This window comes from Eublepharis macularius, chromosome 5 (assembly GCF_028583425.1).
Source record: "Eublepharis macularius isolate TG4126 chromosome 5, MPM_Emac_v1.0, whole genome shotgun sequence".
NCBI lineage: Eukaryota > Metazoa > Chordata > Lepidosauria > Squamata > Eublepharidae > Eublepharis > Eublepharis macularius.
In genome coordinates this window covers 108,477,878-108,498,155 of record NC_072794.1, presented here as the reverse complement: position 1 = coordinate 108,498,155, position 20,278 = coordinate 108,477,878, and the positions used below count along the sequence as shown (strand labels likewise).

Genomic DNA, 20,278 nt, shown 5'->3' with positions numbered 1-20,278 from the left:
CTCATCATTACATTACCCTTAAAATCAACCAATCAGAAGCCTTGTTGGTTAGACTTTAAGGGCTTGAGGTATTGACTTTCACTTACAAAATAACCCCCCCCCCAAACCACAGTGTCAACCTTTCATATCACATTATCTTAAAAAAAAAGGTTAAAGCGACTGCAAAATACTCTTCAGAGATGGCTATTAAAAAAATAAAAGATTGGTTGGAAAATATGTTTAGATCTCTAACTGTGCTGAAGGAATGACTGGACGGCAAAATGACTACTTGGCTGGCATAGAGAGATGAGAGATGACAGAGGGTTGGTTTGTTTTTTCTGACAACAGTGAGGAGAACGTGACAAAAACTAGATGGCCTCCACATAGTTAGCTGGATAGAGACCAAATTGCCCGCTGTCCAGACGACCTTTGCACCACCCTTGTTCATCTTCTTCACCTAATTTGGTTAATTCATCACCTAGAAGAACAGTAACAAGTTATCAGTGAAGGCTTATGGTCAACCAGCGTGTGATTCTGTCCTATTCTATTAAACCCCATCTTCTACCACTCCTCCATTTAAATTCGCAGTCTCCTGAGGGGGCTTTGCATGTGGAGAAAACCTGTGGCTCACTGGAACATCACGTGTTTCGTATGCAGAAGGTCCCAAATTCAATCCTCACATGCCCAGTTTAAAAAAATCCAGTACTCGCTGATCTGAAAGACCTCTAGCTGAGACCCTAGAGAACTGCTGCCAGTCAAAGTAGGCAATAAAATAAGCATGATAGACTAGTGATCTGACTCAGTATGGCAGCTTCATGTGCTCAGGTTTGGACACTTCCTTAGAAATGTCCAGGTTTTTACTCTGCACAGCAACTGATCGACTCTTTAAGTTACTACTTAGCATACTCCATGTCTTACCTGCTTTGAAACTCAGTTCATCCTGCTCCTGCCCATCGTAATCATATAGAGCTCGCACACGCACACCTTTCCCAGCTGTCTCCTCCTCAAAAGAGTTGGCACCACCATTGGCTTCACTGGAGTTGTAGGTGTTGCCACCCTCATCGTCTGACCACTCTGCAGTGTAGGCTTGGCCCCGATCATAGCTGCTCACACTGGGAATGCAATGTGGTAGAAGGCACCATGAAATCTGCTGTTACAAGCCAAAGTACTCTGATGCCTCCAACACCAGGAGATCACTGCCAATAATGGCCTACGCAGCTATTAGGCATTATGCCCTAATCCTATTATTCCTTCTCATTTGAACACTGCATCTTTCAGGGCTCAAACTGGAGAAGGTTCAGTGTATTCACCTGCCACGATCCCCAGACTGTGCTGCTGACTCCCCACTTCCGCTGGCATTGGGTGTGTTGCCTCCTTCATTCTTCTTGGGCTTGTCTCTCCTTATTATTGTTTGTGTTGCATCTGGATTCCATTCCTGAAGGCAAAGAAATGAGTCTCTGCATTGACTTCCTCTCCCTAAACTCCACTGGCAATATGCCCTGTGTCCAGTCTACAAGATACAGCATGGTACTACAATTATCCATGGAAACAGGGCAAGTGGGACAGCTCCTTACCTCAACCTGAGGCCAGTTCATAGGCATCCCTGGGCCACTGGTGTTACGGAACCATCGGAGGTCCTCCTGAGCATCAGCCATGCGAATGGTCTGTTCCAGTTCGCGGTAGACTTTAGCATAGCTGAAAATAACAAACAAACAGGCATATAAACAAAGACATTACTCTTAAAACTGGGTTTGACTAAAGCTGAAAAATGAAAGACAGGAGATGAATTAATCCAAAAACCAAGACAACTCTGAAGTTAGATTTCACTAACCAAACACAAGGGGGCACCAGCAGCATACACACGCTTGGCCAGCAAAAACACTCTCCAATGTAAAAGCACAATGAAGGTGTGCTGTGTCTTTGCTGTTTTCCTATCAGTAATGTGTACCAGTGTCTAGGCATCTTGATTAAAGTTCTGTCTCTGTAGGCTAGATTCCTAAGTATAGCTTATTTCTTTCTGCAACAGTTTACCAGATTACTGCAAGGGAATGGGGAAGGCTTCAGAACAACATTTGCCAGCAACTCCTTAGTTCTAAGTGGATAGCTGTGTTGGTCTGCAGTAGAACAGCAGTATTTGACCCAGTGACACCTCAGAGACTAACAAGATTTTCAGAATATGAACTTTCGAGAGTCAGAGCTTCCAGTCAGAAGCTCTTGACTTTCAAAAGATCTTACCCTGAAAATATTGTTGGTCTTGAAAGTGCCAATAGTTCTAACTCCATCTAAATAGATGCGAGGAAATGGGTAATCCCTGTTTTCACAGAATATTTCAATGGGATTTGGGAGGGAAAATATGATCAAGCTCTTCATATTACTGCTAGTAAATTGGGTAGATTGTGCTAATCTTGTAAGCACCAAAACTGGCCCATCCAAAGACAATGTAAGTATACGTAGTGCCTCCAAATATGTCAAAAAATATGGCTTTGAAATTAGGCAAGAAAGAGTCTTCGTCCCCTGAGGAGGACCATGCATTCCCTGGAATGCATGGAATGCTGAGGGCCGTTAAAGGGAAGGGGGGAAACAGACAAATTGACTTGCACAAGACCTTGAAAGTTTATAGAACCCTGGAGGAGGAGATTTGGATGAATTATAAATAATTCCCACCCCCTAATGTTTTAATTCCTTATGGGCCCTTGGCTTTTATTAACAGAATTTCAGAAGGGGAAGATATTTTGATTTATGACATACCATTTATTTGGGGGCTTTTTTGTATGGTTCTTTAGGGAGCTAATCAAGAGTTATAGTTCACCAGCTATTGAAAACCTTCTGTTATATTCCTAATCTTTAGCACTGTGATAGTTTCAGGACTGCTCAGTACTTTCTCCCTCTAATGGTTTTATTGGGAAGATCTGAAATGCTAGACACTTGCAGTTTTGAGAATACTGTTGTCCTCAGATTTGAAGAAAACAATATTCATGGGCCACTCTTTTTCCATTTTTGTGGCTATATGAGTGCATCGTCTTCACAAACCAGATGTAACTGTTGAGCTGAACTTGTACTGGTTTGTTACTTTCACATACGACAGAACAATTAAAATGGGGCCAGAGCAGCCTGTACTGTCTATGTGACTCCAAGTGCAATGTTAGTGCGAAGTACTTCTAAATTACACTCTGGTTGCTTTCACACTATTTGCTCAGTCTGAGATTGCCATCATTCATTCAGCTTTAGTTGGCATCCCACTGTTTTCCTTGTTGCTCTCCAATCTTTTTTCCAGACCTGATTTGTGACTTTTTTTTTTAACTTAAGAAAGCCTTAATGCAGTTGTATGGATAGGATTTCCAAAGTGAATAACCAAGTTTTTCAGTGCTGTTGTCCATTTAATTTTCCCTCCATTTCTCCAGCCTCCCACTTTTCTTGGAGTTATGCTTCCGTTCTGCTGCCACCATGTTGCAGAGAAAAGTGATACCTGCTGTTCTCTGCCAGGTTCAGGTGTCTCTTGATATCCAACAGCATCTCCTTCAGGAAGTTAAGTCTCTTCTCTTCAAACTGCTGGCACTGCTCAAAGACCTGCTCCATGCTCTCCATGTACTGTGGGGTACACTTGCTTAGCTCTTCCACCACCTTCTCATACTTCTCCTGGGTCTGTAGGTGCAACAAAAATAAAAATTCCTGAGAAAACATTTACAGCAGGACTTAGACTTTTCATAGTTGAAGCGTAACTGCAACAGGGGTACTAGTGTTTCCGTCCCATTTCTGTTATCCTTCTTCTGGGCAATTACCACAAAAGGAAATCACAATTCAAAATGAGGAACATTCCCAATTCATCTCATGCATACATCTGGGCAGCCCAGATATATGCATGAGATGAATTGGGAATGTTCCTCATTTTGAACTGGGACAGACTTTTGGACAAATCCATGTGTTTCAATGTGTTTGGTTCCATTGTCAAAATGAGTGCACAGGGGAAACAGAATCATTCAAATATACTGCAGCTAATTAAAATGTAACCACAGAAGAGGGAAGAACCTAACACCCAGAAATAACAAAAAATAACTGCAAAATTTATTTGAAAATATACAAATACACAACAGAATATAAAGTCAATGTCTACTTAGTGGAAGTGTACATGAATGGAAAATATACATGAGACCTGAATAACTATACAAAACCAGTCACAATTTAAAAATCTGGAGCTCGAATGAATGGTTGCTAATAGTGCATTTTGAATTACCTTCTTCATGTGCATAAACAGGGCTCATTTGGAGGGGGAACACACCAGAACACCGTACCAGTAGTTCTCCAACAGTCAGGTGGCCCCGCCCACCTGATTTTGAAAAAATTTGGGATGTTTAGGCCTTGATTGAGGCTGAAACGGCCCGGATCAGGGCCGAAACCATCTGGATCAGGTCGGTGCCACAAGGGGGAAGCCTCCCCTGCACAGCACCGACCTGGTCCAGGACATTTTGGCCCCGATTCTGGCTGAAATGGGCCCAAAACGGCCATTTTTGGCCAGGATCGGGGCCGAAACTGTCTGGATTGGGTCGATGCCGGGTGGGGGAAGCCTCCCCTGCCCAGCACCAATCTGGTCCAGGCCATTTTGGCCCCAATTCTGGCTGAAACCATCTGGATTGGGTCGGTGCCAGGCGGGGGAAGTATCCCCCACCTAGCACTGTTTCGGTCTCGGCCGTTTAGGCTCCGATTCAGACCAAAATGGGTCCAAAACTGTCCGGATCGGGTTGGTGCCGGGCAGGGGAAGCCTCCCCCACCCGGCACCAATTCAGTTTCGGCCATTTCAGCCCCGATCTAGGCACAAAATGGCTATTTTTGGCCGTTTGGCCCCCTTTACCCCTGGGATTGGGGCCGGAACAGCTCGGATTGGGTCGGTGCTGGGCAGGGGAACCCTCCCCTGTGTGGCACTGACTTGGTCTGGGCTGTTTCAGCCCTGATCCATGCCCAAACAGGCGCCAAATGGCCATTTTGACCATTTGGGGCCTGTTTCAGCTGGGATCATGGCCGCCAGGATTGGGTCGGTTCCTGGCATAAAACCCCTCCCCTGCCCAGCACCGACCCAATCTGGGCCATTTTGGGCCTGATCCAGGCCAAAACATGGCCATTTTGGGCCCCTTTTGGCCTGGAATGGGAGCCAAAACGGTCCTGATTGGGCCACTGCCAGGTGGGGGAATATTCCCCCCTCTGGAAGCAGCTGAATCCCGGCCATTTTGGCCTGGTCAAGGGGTGTGGCATATGCTAATGAGGTATGCTAATGAGTTCCTGCAGCTCTTTTTCTACGAAATGACCCCTGTACATAAGTTTTATTATCTTCAAAAATGTGGAGCATGCTTTTTTCCCCCATAAAGCAACATGGAACAATAAAAAATTACCAATAAACAGTCCTCAACACCTACAAAAAAATCTTGTTTTCCTTCTTGTACGGTTCACTGGTTATTCTGGAGGGTAGTCTTTTTCTTTTTCTTTAGATATACTGCAGCTGCCATGTGTGAACTTGCCTTTATCTCTGCTCAAGGGGCCTTTCTTCTTTGCACCAAACATGGAAAGATGCTGTCACATCCTTTCTCAACCAACCAGGGAGGCTCTCTCTCTCTCTCTCTCTCTCTCTCTCTCTGGTGCAATGCCTCCAATGGGGAAGCTGAGGCTGTGAAGTTGCATGCTTTAATTTCTCCCAAGTGACCTTCTGAGGTAAGCACCAAGATCTCTCTCTCTCTCTGCTTGCCTGCCACCACACCTGGATGTCTCCCCTCCCATACCTTGGCGTCCAGAGAGAGAGTGAGAGAGAAAACATCCTCTTGAGGAGGCACTGTTACACACTCCTTTTGCCAAATAGCAAGGTGACTGCAGATCAAAGGGTACATCTGTTTTGACACAGGGATGCAACTGACCTTTCCTCCTGAGAGAGTTAGCTGGTTCCCAGGCAGCCCCCCCCTCCCCCTCCATTCATGAGCCAGGTGCCATAAAGTGCCAGCTCACTCTTCACTTCATCCCAGATGCCCACCAATGATCATGTCACCTGTTGTTAAGGTTATTTTCTGAAAATCTGCATTTCGAGTGAGAGTTTTGAAAATAAAAGATCCAACTTAGTGGTTCATAAATAATATTCTTACAAGACTAGGAATGGTTCCGTAGTGGAGCAGCCATTAGAGAATTAGACAGGTGCATACCAAGGAAGAACAAGTATATTTGCACTTATGACTGTCAGTGCCCACCACTGCATGAACAGCCCTGGGGCAGTAGGACATCATGGAGGAATTCATTTCCCTGTGTTGCATCAGTATTTGCTTGCCCTTCATCTCCAGTCTGTGTGGTACCAGATTCACCTCCTAACAGTTGGAAGAGGCCAAAGGGTGATGGGTAATTGCAGTACAGGGGCAGGAGACATTATCCACACATAATTTCTCAAGACCCTGGAGCCCTAAAAATAACAGCTACTGTCTCTGGGACAGGACAAAGCAGCTGTATGTTTACTGTAGAGAATCTTAAGATGACTAATCTTCTTGGCCACTGCTGTTCCTTGGTTATGCTCCGATCATCTTCACAATGAGAGATTTTGTAGCTTGACTGTAACTATTGACAAAGTAGGAGATGAAAGCAGTGGGGATAAGTCAAGCAAATGGAAACTTTTTCTCATGATTAAGAAGTCAGCAGTCTGGAAAAAAAGTAAGGATTTCTCCCACGTCCACAGGTTTTCCCCACCACCACCCACAGTGGTGCTGAAAATTAGATTTAAAAAGGCTGTCAATGGCAGGGAAAAGATGGGCATGAGCAAGTGGGTTCGCCTGTCAATGCATATCCCAGCAGGCCTGGAGAAAAATGTCCTGTTCCTTTAATAGAGGGGGTTAATGTGAGGAAAAGGGCAGCTGAAGCTTTTAATGGAAGGGAAGTAAATTACATCATCTGGTAAATACGATCCCACTAAGCTTCTATTAAAGGGACAGGATGTTTTTTTCTCCAGGTACTTGGCAATAGGCATGGGCGGTTCGGGAATCCAATTAGGAAAAAATGCCCAAATCGGACCCGATCCATAAAGATTCAGGATTTCCTGAATCAAAGCTTTCCTAATCAAAGCTTTCCGAAGCATTTGTAATGCTTTGGAAATCTTCGGGGCTGAGTTTAAAGGGCCCTTTAAACATCACCCCAACCCCAGCTCCCCACCCCCACCCACCGTTGCAGCATCGGCGGCAGCGGTGGCTCCTGCCCTCCCCACCACCCGCGGGGCTGCGGTGCGGCGGAGGAGGCAAAGAAAGCCCTTCCTGCCCCTCAAATGGCCGCTGCGGCACCATGGCCATTTGAAGGGCAGGAAGGGCCGGAGGAGGTGGCTCCAGCCTTCCCCACCGCCCTGTAGGCTCAGGAGGCGGTGTGGCGGCAGAGGAGCCGGCTGGCTCCAGGCCGTCGCAGCCTCGTGCTGCAGTGCATGCCGCCGCCCAGCTGATCACACTCTCCTTCTCCCTCCGGCCAGGTAAGTGGGTGGGAGGTAGAGGGGTTGCCCCAGGGGGGTGGAGAGGTTGCCCCGGGGAGGGTGGGAGGTGGGGAGTTGCTCCCCCTCACTTCAGTATGCTCCAAATATTTACGGAGCATACCAAAGCGAGTAAAATACCATAATTCTGAAGCGGCTTGCCACTTTGGAATTATGTTATTTCCAATGTTTTTTCCTGTTTCAGGTAAACCCGAAGTGGGAAACCCGAATCTTTTCGGGATGCACACCCCTACTTGGCAACCCTGCCTATCAATGATACACATACTATGAGAGCAACCCTCAGCGTGTCTACTCAGAATCCTACTCAAATCTAAACAATGGAGCTTACTCCCAGGAAAGAGTTCTTAGATTTCCACTGTATGTGCCCTAGAAAGGGGATGCATGTATTTAAACTTGATGAAATCTGAGTTCATAATGGTGCATATGCTAGTATGTGTATGGAGCATGAGTGAAGGCACAAAGTGAATATGTGTGAATATATATCAGGATAAATGGTGAAAAAGAAGATGAGGCTCATTATGTACATTTCAAGGAGAGGGATATTTGTGTGTATAGAAATGCAGCAAATGACCTTTTGTATAAGGATGGATAAGAATGAGGGAGAGTATTTTAAATAAAATATGCCCAAAATGTGAATTTGTGAGAGAATGCATACATAACTGATGCATGTAAAATGGTTGTGTTTGTACAAAGACGCTGGGGTAAGCACGAGTTAATTCTCTTGAGGGAAGCCACTTGCACCTTTTGCACATCCTGTTTGCACTTGTCCACCTTGTCCTGCAGCTTCTTCTGCTGGTCTGGGGTGATTGATTGCTCAGCCTTGCTGTTGGCTTCCCTAGTCATAGCCAGTTTTTCTTCTTTGCATGCCAGGTGATATGCTTTCTTGGCTGCCTCCAGCTGGTTTGAATTGACACAGAAGAAAAGGAAGACAGGCTAATGAGTGCATCTTGATGCTCAGTGCCAGACTCCAACATCACACACATACCCTGCGTACACCACCTTTGCACAGGAATTGGAGTTAAATAATTCTCCACCCAGGACTCATGCAAAAAATCCTTCCCCATCACATATACTCCACTCCCTTAATGAGGCCTGTGCCCTATGATTTATCTAATCTGGTTACTAGAATAAATTACACAAATTGGGAATAGTTTGCATACTTTAACATCCATATCTGCAAATTTAGCATTTACTTTTGTGCTTTCTTTTACAATGAACACTTTGATCTCCAGGGCTTTGAAAAGGCCACCAGGTACAACAAAACCAAAATTATGTGCTTCAGAGTAAAAGCTGTGGTTTTCTGGAGAACTAGTGAATATTTTGTGGGGGGTGAGGGAGGAATGTTCCTCGGATACAATGGGACCCATCAAGGAGGGAGAGCTATACCATGCTGGCAGGGCTTTACAGTTACTATGGACTCAGTGCACAGTGTTTCACTTTCTGTGCCTGAAGGAACGGCATGGTTCTCTCAAGAGACACTTGCTTGAGGTATGGCACTGCAGGGGCAATGGGAACTCTATGTCAACCATCGCACAAGGATACTGTTCAGGTTCTTTCTCCCCTAAAATGAGTGCAGCACTCTCCCCTTCTCCTCTTTTACTCTGGTCCATCATACCTCCTTCATCTTCTTGGCCCAGGGTTTTTGTGCTTTCCGAAAACCATCCTCTGCTTCCTTAGCCTCCTTGAAGCCTCCCATGATCTGTTTGTGGAAGGCATCTTTCTGCCAGTTCTTCACCTTCTCAAAATCTTCATTCAACAAACTATTCTTCACTTCCTGATGCAGTTCGCTCACCTTGTCGGCCTCTGTCATTATGCCCATCCATGCTTTCTCCAGACTGCCGTACTGTGGGCCTATGCACCAAGAGTACCAACGAGACTGAGATGATCACTGGAAAGCCTGAAATAAAACCCTCTTCTTCCCTTACAAAACTATCTATTGTTAAAATGTTCCCATGAGGTGAGATAGGAAAGAGCTAGGAAACAGGCTCCACAATGGGCAAAGCCTTGCGAGAACATCCAGATACCCTCACTCTTAGGACTTTTCCAAACTATTTATATTCTGTGAGATACTGTTACAGCTGTTAGTTATTCTTGAAGTGATCCAGCTATTTTACCAGCAATATAACTTCCCTCTTATACATACCCCACCATTTTTTGGACATTTCCCCCTATTCATTACAATTCAGTGAAGACTGTGCACTTGCCCTCTCCAATAGTGGAGTACAGACCCATTTTCATTATTTTTAGTCAACAAAACAGGGGTCTATCCCAGCAGAGCACAGCAACTGTCACCCTACAGCTTCCCTTTTGGGGGGATAGAATACCATACTTCCAACACTGGATCTGCATTAGTGTAACACTATGGTAATTGTACACACACTTACTTAGGAGTAAGTCCCATTGACCAGAGAAGGATTTCCTTATTCATAAACATTTATTTGGTTGGGATTTAAGAGAGAACAAGGTTTTAAACTTTTGTTGGGATTATAACACTTAGAAGATTTTTCCTGTTGCTTTGGCTCATTTTTAGGAATCATTCAGTATTTTAGATTTGGTTGCTTATTATTATTTTAATTTATGCTTGTTTATTGTAAATTGTTGGCCAATGTTTATGTAAGGTAGGGAAATGAAGTAACTCTTCCATTGCCATCTGAGGAGAAGTTGTTATTGTATGTAGTGTTTTAAATTTTATTGTAATGTTTTATCTGCTTTTATGTGTTTTTATGTAAATTAAAATGTTGTGCTCTGCCCTGAGCTTGCTCGTCGGGGAAGGCGGACTAAAAACCTAATCTAATAAATAAATAAATAAATAAATAAATAAATAAATAAATAAATAAATAAATAAATAAATAAATAAATAAATAAATAAATGTCTGGGAAGGCCCTTGTTCCCATCTCTATGTGGGGTGGCAAGTTTCAATTTCCTCTGGTAGAGGGCAGCAGCACATCCATAGATTCTCCCACAATCCCATTAATAGTAAATGAACAGAAGAATTAATCTTAAGCAATTCCTGTGTGTGTAGGGTCATTTCTTCTTCACATTACCCAGTTTGAATGCAAGAGAAAATGATACGACTTTGCAAGCTTTGTAAGCACGTTCCCGCCTCCTCCTCCCAAGTCCTGGAAAGCATGGCAGGGAAGTAATACCTTTCTCTATTAGTTGCCGCCACCGCTTGGACCAATCAACCAGCTGCTGGGCATATGCCTTCTCAATCTTGGCCCGCTCGTGGATACAGTTCATCAAGTCATTGCACAACCGATATCCATCATCAATCCGTTTCACTGTCCGTTTGTAGTTCCCCACCTGCCACACACACAGAATGCTGCCTGGGAACAGTGAAAAGTGAAGTCCCAGGCATAATCCTGGAGCCCAGGATGGCTTACCACAATCAGAAGAGGGGAAAGAGTAATTGTTCTTGAATTGCGTATGGGAGGTGGGTGGGAAGCAGGGAATTTAGTTTAAAGTGGGGAACAGTGGATGGAGTACCATTCTTGTGTCTCCTTTTCAGTGTGTCTGAACATTGCTCTGAAGCACTGTAGTTTAGCCAAATCATTTATTGTCTTGCTATGCAGCTAACAAGAGATTAAAATTAATGGAAATTGTATGCAATATGCAATGTGCGATAGCAATATGGAATTTTTACAGAACATGAGATTTTTGGATTTGGTATATTTGCACAAATACCAGGACAGAATTTGTACCAGGGCTCACCAAGATTTAGCCACAGAATTTGCTTCCAGACTTAGCACTGAAACATATTAATATTAAAAATTATTTACAATATCAAAGGGAAATATTTGAAAGACAGCATTATATTCTTATAAATACTGTTATATTTATAATGCAGAGATATTATATATTTGCAAACAGGGCTACACTGAATGTTTGCCCATTCAAATTTTCAGTCTGTATGTTTCTGAGAGAAGGGGGTAAAATATTTCCTAGAAATCTCTCCCTAATGTCTGTTGTTTTTTTCACTAACATTTTTGCTTTAATCTGCTGCTTAATTGGTGTGTTTTCCTCCCTTAGCAGGGCTTCTCTCTCATTCATGGAGTGAATCCCAGCCAATTAGGAACCATGTAATAAATGTGATATCATGGCACTAATTGGCCAATCTGATCTTGTTACTTCATGTAATTGAGAGAAAACTGATCAACTTAAAGTGAGGGCAATGCTTCCTAATAACATGGATGATGCCAGTCAGTTGGATCACTGATAGCCCTCACTTTAAAGCAGCAGCAAAGGTAAAATTGTATTTTAAAGAAATCTTTGAAAGGGAAGCTTTTTACAGTTGCTGAGTATGTCTGTGAAATGTGCCCTCCATTGGTTCAGCCTATTTGAGTAACTGAAATGTGCTCCTAAAATCTAGATGAAGAGACATGAATTCCAAGAAAAAGAGTGAGACTTCCAGGAGCAGTTTGTTTTCTGCTATGGAAATTAAGGATTGAAAAGTAGTAGTTATCTGAGTTATCAGATATAACTTTTTAGAAAGAAAAGCAAACTCTGGAGGACAAAGAACTCTTGCTCCCAAAATAGCTTCCATGATCTCCCTTTCCTTTCCACCTTGTAAAAGCCAAGGCATTTCCATGGATAATCTTTGGTAATGAAACACATGACTTCCATTTTTAAGATGTCTTTTTGGATCAATAAACACCAGCTGATTCCGTACACGTTGGATAATGCACTTTCAATGAACTTTAGCAATCGTTTGGAAATGGATTTTTTGTTTCACACACGAAAAATTCAGTTCCAAATGATCTCTAAAGAGGATTGAAAGTGCATTATCCAACGTGTGCGGAATCAGCCACCATCAACCAGAAATCCCTTTTGCATCAAGTTAACAAGAAAGGTTTTGGTGGGATTACACTGATACCTTGCTTTGCCAGAGTTTGTTCAAAAGATGTCTGGAAAAAGGGGCGGGGGGGAGGAAGAATTCTTACCTCCCAAAAGCTGTCAGTTATTTCTTCAGCGGATGCTGCAGATTCATCATAGGAGCCAGACATGATTTGTGGCCCTTGTTATTAACTGTCAAATGTTCAGCCACTCTGTGAGCAGCACCAGGCCTCATGCACTGCAAGAAATGGACAAGAAAAGATAAGGAGACAGATCCCTAGCCACAAAACTGTTCCTCTTCCACTTTGCATCTGTTTATTTGCAGACCCCAAAGTAGTTTAACCTGACACACTCCATCCCAATAGCTTTACTAATGGCCTCCAAGCTTATCTTCCTGTCTTGGACCAGTCTCATAACAATCAACATTTCCATGATCATTCATAGATGAACATTTGGACTTTATTAGCAGACATGCAATTTGTGCTAGGCAAGATGCTAAAATGTCTATGGCAATATGTATATATTGCCCATTGCTACAGGGCAAGAGATGGGTGTTTTGCTCCAAATGGAGCAAATGGTGCTCCATTTTAATCTAGTGTGGAAAGCTGTCTCTCTGCAGCAAATAGAACAAAAATTTATATTAAGAAAACTTTGACCTCCCCGCCCCCCATTGTCTCCATAGTCATTGATTTGTTACATAGTGGGAACGGCCCACAGGTTTCCCAAACTCTTTTATTTAAGCAAGATACAAGTCCAGGAGCACCTTAAAGACCAACAAGATTTCCAGGGAATTTGATCTTTAATGCACTACTAGATTCAATTCTTGTTTTTTTATTTGTAATTTATGACTAGCTGTCCAGTTTTGCAGTTGTTCCCACTCCCCCTCACATATTTATATTAGGATATAAGAAGACAGTCACAGGAGTTTCCATTATCTCTTCCTGGAACAAGCATTTCAGTTGACAAGGTCTTTCTGCTTATCAACAATTCTGGACAAAAGGGAAGATAAATGACAGAATGTCCTATGTTAATTTCTGGATTGCAACCATTGAAGAACAAAATTCAATACAGGAGCATTGCCCATGGAAAGCCAGTATACATTAGTAGATTGTGCCACACTTTTGTGCACATGCAGGTTGTTCATGCATACTCAGAGTAAACCAGATCTGCTCTGCATTCATGGTTGCTACATGGCGGTAATGATGGCCAAGAGAACACTACACATACCACTGGGGGATGGGGTTGTCGGATGCCCACTCCAACAGTTTTTCACCTATGGTACTCAGAGAAAAGCCAGTTCAGTATCTTATCCCATGTCCTTGATTAAAACTGTACTTGGGGATTTCTTTGCAGAAAAGTCCATTCATTATTAGAGAGCCCTTCTGAGTACATTTTTATCCTGCTCTTCTCCCAAGGAGAAGTGTAGGTGGTTTCCTCTTCATCAATTGATCCTCCCAACAACCCTGTGCAGCAAGTTAGGTAGCGAGTAACGGGCACAGTGCGCATTTGAACCCAGGTCCTGTAAATCCTAGTCCACTACTCCACATAAACCACTAAATCACACTGGCTCTCAACTACACTAACATTTTCAGATACTAGCATTCCCATAATATCTCTATCATTCAAGGCACATTTCCCAGGGTCTTCAACAGCTGTACTGTCAGATAACAAGGAGATAAAAACAGTCCCATAGAATGGGACGGGACAGCCTTCTTCACCTGGCCTATAAAGGCTTCGAATCTGTAGAGAAGAAACGCTTGTTACAGAATCTGTTCTAATGAGCCAAGCCTCTAGGGGTTTTGCCCCATGCAGCTCATGTAGGTAAGGAGGAAGCTCCTTTTCCCTTTACCCAGGGGAACAGTTATTCCTATACTCTTCCATTCCTTCCACAATGCAATTTATAGTAAATCTGAGGTGACCAGAGTAAGGAAAGGGTCTTACTTGTTTTGAAACTATATGCAATTGTAACCTTGACTCTCTAAAAGAGTGTGGCAGGTGTTGAAACACTGTCATCTTAGGCTAAGTAAACAATTCTGTAAAGAAGTCATTTAAGGTGGCTGTCATATAAGCTCATCACACCGAGGTAAGGCTCACATGTTTCTGGTGGTTGCTGTCATGCAAGCTCATGTGAGCAGTAGCAGGTCAATACTAAGTCTCCCTTCCACCCCAAGGAAACGAAGGATACCAGATCTAGAACCCCTGGCAAGGTGAGGGAATGAAGTGAGTGGGGTATATGAATAAGTAACAGTTCCTTCACCCCTTTGGAAATCAAAGTATGTTTTTCCTTCTGCTGCAGCTAAAGTATGTCTGCCTTCCCCTTTGCAGTACTAGTTTGCCTTCTCCCATCTTCATCTGCAGCAAATCTAGAGGTAAATTCAGTTCGGACAGAACCAGTTCAGAAATGGGAGGCTCTTTCTTTAGTTCTCATTAAAAGGATAGTGCTCCCTCCCTTCACATTCCAATACTCCTACGATACATCTATTCTTGGATATTCTATAAGGATCAATCTTTAAAGTCCTGCTCAATTGTGTTTATTATGGAACCTTTGGTATGATGTGCCTATTGTTGGTTTGGAATAAACCATGACTAGCATAAACTGGAGAATTGATGAGAATGTACATAGGTGACATGAGAGGACCAAGCTGCTTAGCCCTTCAGCATCATCTGAAGAAGCAGACACCTGCTCTCCAAATGAGCAGCAGAGGCAAGGATGACCAAGGGGAGCAGCGAAGGGAGAGGGAGAGGGGATTCATTTGGTGCACCTAAACCACATAAGGGCCAATAAAAAAAAAGGAATTTCAGCACATGCATTATTTTCTCACTCCTGCAACAGGGCAGCCTCTAGCTGCAAATATTTTCTTCACAGCTTTTAATGGTACAGGAGTGAACCGTGTTGCAGCTGTAGACTCTGGATTACATGAATCCTCCTCTAGATGTGATGCACAGCCTGAATTTATTCTTTGAGGTGCATGCTGCTCATGAATTGGCCTAAGGAATATTCTAATATGGTCCAGATCCCACAATTTACTAAGTCCAAGATAAAGCCCACACCTGGAAAATGTATACAAAGCGAGGGAAACCGTATGAAGTCACAGAAGTGAGTTTGCATGTGAGATGAATCAACTCCATCTCCTATGTCTTAATTAGTCCATCTGTAAACTGGGCACAAGAGTCTCTTTCTAAAGGCAGAAGAAGCTGTTTTGATTTGATATTGTTCTTGTTAGAAAATGTGTTCAAGTCTGAAAGCAGCAATTTGTGCATGAACCTCTTGCAAGACAGAATTTACCGGCAGGGATCCTACAAGGTGAACAAATGACTGTGTTGGATGGAAGCAGCACTTGGAAGCTAAATCCCAGACCATGCAGCTTCCAGTGTTGGCAATCAACCATGGCACCGATGGTTGGCTGCAAGCTTGGAACACTCCTATGGTTCTCTGTGGTGAAAAGGAGATTGCTTTCTGAGCCAATGTCCCAGAAATGAAAAGCAGACACAGCATCTCTTGGCAAGGCAGAGGTCTTAGAAAGTGCCAGCTCTGAGTCAGTATGGAATACTATCCAATAAAACACTGTACTTCCTTTCCTGGAGCTTTGGAACAGGAGCCCTGCGTGTATGCATGTTTGTATGCATGTTTCACAGAACTGACTGACTTATGGCTCCAGCATTCCAGATTCTGTGCTGAAATGGTTACTTTCGTTTCTGAGCTTGTTGTAGAAACTGACTTATAAAGCTCACTGCAGTGGAACTAATAGTGCCTTGAAGGGATTTAGTGATATAACTCCGGAATCCACCAATCCATGCCTGTCTTCTAAATAAATGCCAGACTCTTTGTTTCTCACATGAAGACGTAGGGAAAAAGCTGTGTGTGTGTATATAGAGAGAAACTCACTTGGCAATGCATGTGCCTGCGCACAGACACTGCAAACCACATTCAGCATATGAATACACAGTACCATGGAATGTATTCTGTGGCTGGCACTGAATAAAGCAATATCCAAAGTCGTACACACCCAGCAACACATGCTTGGCATCTCATAATATTGTACACACAAATTTGCACAACCCACAAACATGCCATCACATATGGAAAAGTACATGCCTACATAAGCAGGGACTGAGCCCCATAAATAAGCACTGATCCACATCCCTTCTACAGCATTATTAACACCAAGTGAAAGCAGAATTCTGATGTTACATGAGTCATCAGGGATGACAGGTACTGGCAGCACCGCAGAATCACTTCACTGTAGGTTTGAAATACAAACATGGGAACTGCAGTATGTGTGTTTGTGTGTGTACACACACACACATATTACACTATGCTTTGCTAGGCACACATACAAACGTATGACAAAGCTCCTAATCTTTTGATCCAAGCCCCTCCTCTTACTTCAAGCCAGGCATACCAATATTGGGTGGGGGAAGCCACTAGATGTGTAAATGTGTATGTGAGACAACAAGAACGTTCTTGGTAAACACAGAAAGTAGAAGCAGCACTGAAATTAATGCATGTGACAGTAAATTGGTACTTTTACTGGTGCATCCTGAAGATGATTCACATTTGATCGTTTTCTGTAGTTATTTTACCATATTTTATAAGTTGTAAGTAATTAATTGCACAAAGATTTATCCTTGCTCATTGTTTCTAAATCCTTTAATAAGCGAGTTACTGTTCAGTGCTCTGTATGTTCTGCGTTTTGTAAATTAAACATGCAGAATAATCAGATAACAGCTGTCTCTGCCTCTTTGAGCTGAATTTCTTGCTTTATCATTTTCTGGACCTTTACAGAGGAGCACAGCAAAGAATGGGCCAAACTGATACCAGGATAATATAGAAAGGGCTTCGTGTTCTTAATGTCAGTGGCTGCCACAGTCTTTTTCAGAGACTGGGTTCAGACCACGGAAGCTGAGTTGCCAAAATTGTGAGTTGCAGCATTACCCGATCCCCCAAAGAGCCATGTTTGAGGGTGTTGGAGATACTGGATCAGTATATCCTTATGAAAACTCTCTTGGGCTTGAGTCTGCAACTAAACAAAGAATGGAGATTCATGACTGGGTCTCCAAATGTCTTATTTTGCTTATAATCTGCTCCCTCTCCTTGAGTTGCTTCTAACTAGAGATGGGCACGAACCGCATTACGAACTTCAAAAACCCATGAAAATGGTGATGGCGCGATCGCGATCCGGCAGTTCGCTATCAGCCACGGCGAACGAACCAGCGGTCAGTAAAAGCCTTGTTCGGAGCGTTCGGCCGCGGTTTGGGAAGGCAGACACTCAGGTGCCAGCAATCAATTCCCTTGGCAACGGAGCTGGGGGAATGCCCGAACTCTGTCTGCGCTCCATCTGTCGCCCTGGAAACCCAAGTGGAAGCCCAGCTTACCTTGATCAGCAGGTCTTCCTTCCAACCATGGAGCTGCAAAGCGGTTACAAGTTGAGAGAAGACACCCAGGGGAGAGAGGGGAAGGGGGTGTCCTGTAGCCATGGGCACTCCAATCTCATCCCTGCAAACCCTGATAGGCAGCTCTGACAGCCAAACACAGACCTCCTGCATTGCTCAATGGGACTTGTGCTTATAAATAGCCGTGGGCTCCCAGGCTGGGTTTCACTTTCAGCAAGCAGTGGAGTGGGACAGAGCTCTTGCTTGCCACTTGCTAGCCTTTGGGGAGAGACTAATTCAGCTTGTATTTGGGGGATAGGGATCTATCTCCTCTGGTTCTAGGGGTGCTGCCTGGCTCTGGGGCCAAGCTCAGTGGGCACCTCGGCTGAGGGCTCACATTGATTTTTGATCAGTGCCTGATCTGTTCAGGTCTGTGGGAGTGGTGGGCTAGGGCTCTAGTCCCTCTTTCCCTCTGGTGCCAGGGCTGCTGCCAGGACCAAGCTCGGTGGGTACCTCGACTGAGGGCTCACATTAGTGCCTGATCTGTTCAGGTCTGTGGGAGTGGTGGGCTAGGGCTCTAGTCTCTCCCTCCCTCTGGTGCCAGGGCTGCTGCCAGGCCCTGGGGCCAAGCTCGGTGGGTACCTCGGCTGAGGGCTCACATTAGTGCCTGATCTGTTCAGGTCTGTGGGAGTGGTGGGCTAGGGCTCTAGTCCCTCCTTCCCTCTGGTGCCAGGGCTGCTGCCAGGCCCTGGGGCCAAGCTCTGTGGGCACCTCAGCTGAGGGTTCACAGTGTCATCTCCGTTCTTCTTCTCAATTGTTTGCTGGCATGATGAGGCTTCGGGTGGGGGACAAGAGTGGTCGTGGGGGGAAGTGCAGAGAGTGTCCCGGTTGCAGCATGGGAAGCAGTGCTGTGCAGGACTCTGGAGCAGCAGAGACTCCCGCTCCCCCAAAATCACCAGTTGCGGCTGTGGAGGAGGCCAAAGAGGTCTTGCCGGTGGCGGAAGAGGAACTCCTGAAAATTTTGGGGGAGGAGGAGGCCGAGGGATCCTTGGAGGAATGGTTGGGGTTCGAGGAAACATCCAGCCCATCCCCATCCCAAACTACCGGTGGTGCTGTCCCTGTCCGCAGTCCACCCATCACTCCGTCCTCCATTGCCAGCTCCATGGCACATCCAGCAGCAACCCTTCATCCTCCCTCCCCTGGAATTGTTAGTGGGCCATGGATCAACCTCAATGTTTGAAGGCACTTTCGGTCCCTTCCTGCTGACCCCTGCGTGATGCGATGCTGTGTGTGTGAGGGCCTGGTGCGCAGGGGCAATGACCCGAAGCACCTGTTATCGACGGCCCTGACTCGGCACCTGAAGAGGCACCACCTGAGCCTGTGGTCTCCGTCCTTGGCCAGCGTAACATCAGTTGGGGGAGACCAAGGGCCACCAGCTCGTCTGATCCAGGATCGATGGAAGGGTCTCTGGAATGCACCCCAAGCAAGAAGCCTTGCCTCGAGGGTTTGGCTGGTAGGAGCGGAAGGGTCAGGCAGGCCTCCCTGGGGGAAGTTGTTCCATTGGGGTAGGAGGTGGCTCCGCTGAAAAGGGTGAAGTCAAGGGCTCAGGAGGCGGGCGTTTGTGTGGTGGCTCAGACGACTGCCCTGCAAGGCTTCCCCCTATCGGTTGTGGAGGGTGTGGGCTTCCAACTGCTGCTCCAGCACTTTGCCCCATGGTTCATCATGCCGTCATGGCACACTGTTGGGGGTCAGGTCGTGCCCGCTCTGTACAAGGCAGTGTGAGATATGGTGCGCAGAGACCTGTCGGTCGCCCAAGGCAAAACAGTGGACTTCACGGCCGACCTGTGGAGTGGCTGCCATCACGGGTACCTTGCCATCACTGCCCACTGGTGGCAACCAGAGGACCTCCGCCTCCACTGGTCAAGATCTGTCAGCCGTAAAAAGGTGCCCAGCTTGACACCAGGCTACAGGGCAGTTCTTCTTCAAGCCTGGGGGATGGACGAGGTCCACACCGGGAAGAACATCGTCACCACCGTCAAGGTGGCTCTGAGGGAGTGGACGTCCGAGGTGGAAGGGTTTGTCCGTGGCTTCATGGTCACGGACGCAGGAGCCAACATGTTGGCAGCCCTGAAAGAGGAATCCCTCCTGGGCCTGTTCTGCGTGGTGCACAAGCTGCACCTCGTGATGCGGGACGTGCTCGGGCTGGGGAGCAAGCCAAGGGACAGCTGCGATGAGGGAAACTTGCAGACGCGCAATCTGCTGGACAGCTGCCGTCGCATCGCTTCCCACTTCTCCAGCAGCATAAACTCTTCCTGCGAGCTGATCCAGAGGCAGGGGGAGGCAGGGGACCCTGAGCACCAACTCTTCCAGGACCTACCCACCTGCTGGAACTCCACCTACAACATGATATGTCATCTGGTGGAGCAGAAGGGCGCGTTGCAAGACATCCTGTCCTCTTCGGATGTGCTGAAGAGGGGAGAAGAGTTGAGCCTCAGCTCCATGGACTGGAGAGTCCTCGCCCAGATGTCCCAGATCCTGAAACCCTTCAAGGATGCCACTGAGCTCTTGTGCTCCTACCAGGCCAGCCTGGGTCAGGTCCTCCC

At 45.4% G+C, this 20,278-nt stretch overlaps 1 protein-coding gene across 1 annotated transcript in view; it reads right to left on the bottom strand.

Moving 5' to 3' along the window:
• The window catches only part of PACSIN1 (protein kinase C and casein kinase substrate in neurons 1), a 59,652-nt gene continuing 39,374 nt past the window's right edge, over positions 1-20,278 (bottom strand). The window contains exons 2-10 of the mRNA XM_054980276.1: positions 12,410-12,540; positions 10,616-10,772; positions 9,084-9,319; positions 8,210-8,365; positions 3,446-3,621; positions 1,554-1,674; positions 1,290-1,414; positions 898-1,091; positions 1-457 (exon numbers count right to left, since the gene is read on the bottom strand). Coding sequence (XP_054836251.1) covers positions 348-457; positions 898-1,091; positions 1,290-1,414; positions 1,554-1,674; positions 3,446-3,621; positions 8,210-8,365; positions 9,084-9,319; positions 10,616-10,772; positions 12,410-12,472 — 1,338 coding nt within the window. The 5' untranslated portion in view covers positions 12,473-12,540 and the 3' untranslated portion in view covers positions 1-347. The remainder of the gene's footprint in view (positions 458-897; positions 1,092-1,289; positions 1,415-1,553; positions 1,675-3,445; positions 3,622-8,209; positions 8,366-9,083; positions 9,320-10,615; positions 10,773-12,409; positions 12,541-20,278) is intronic.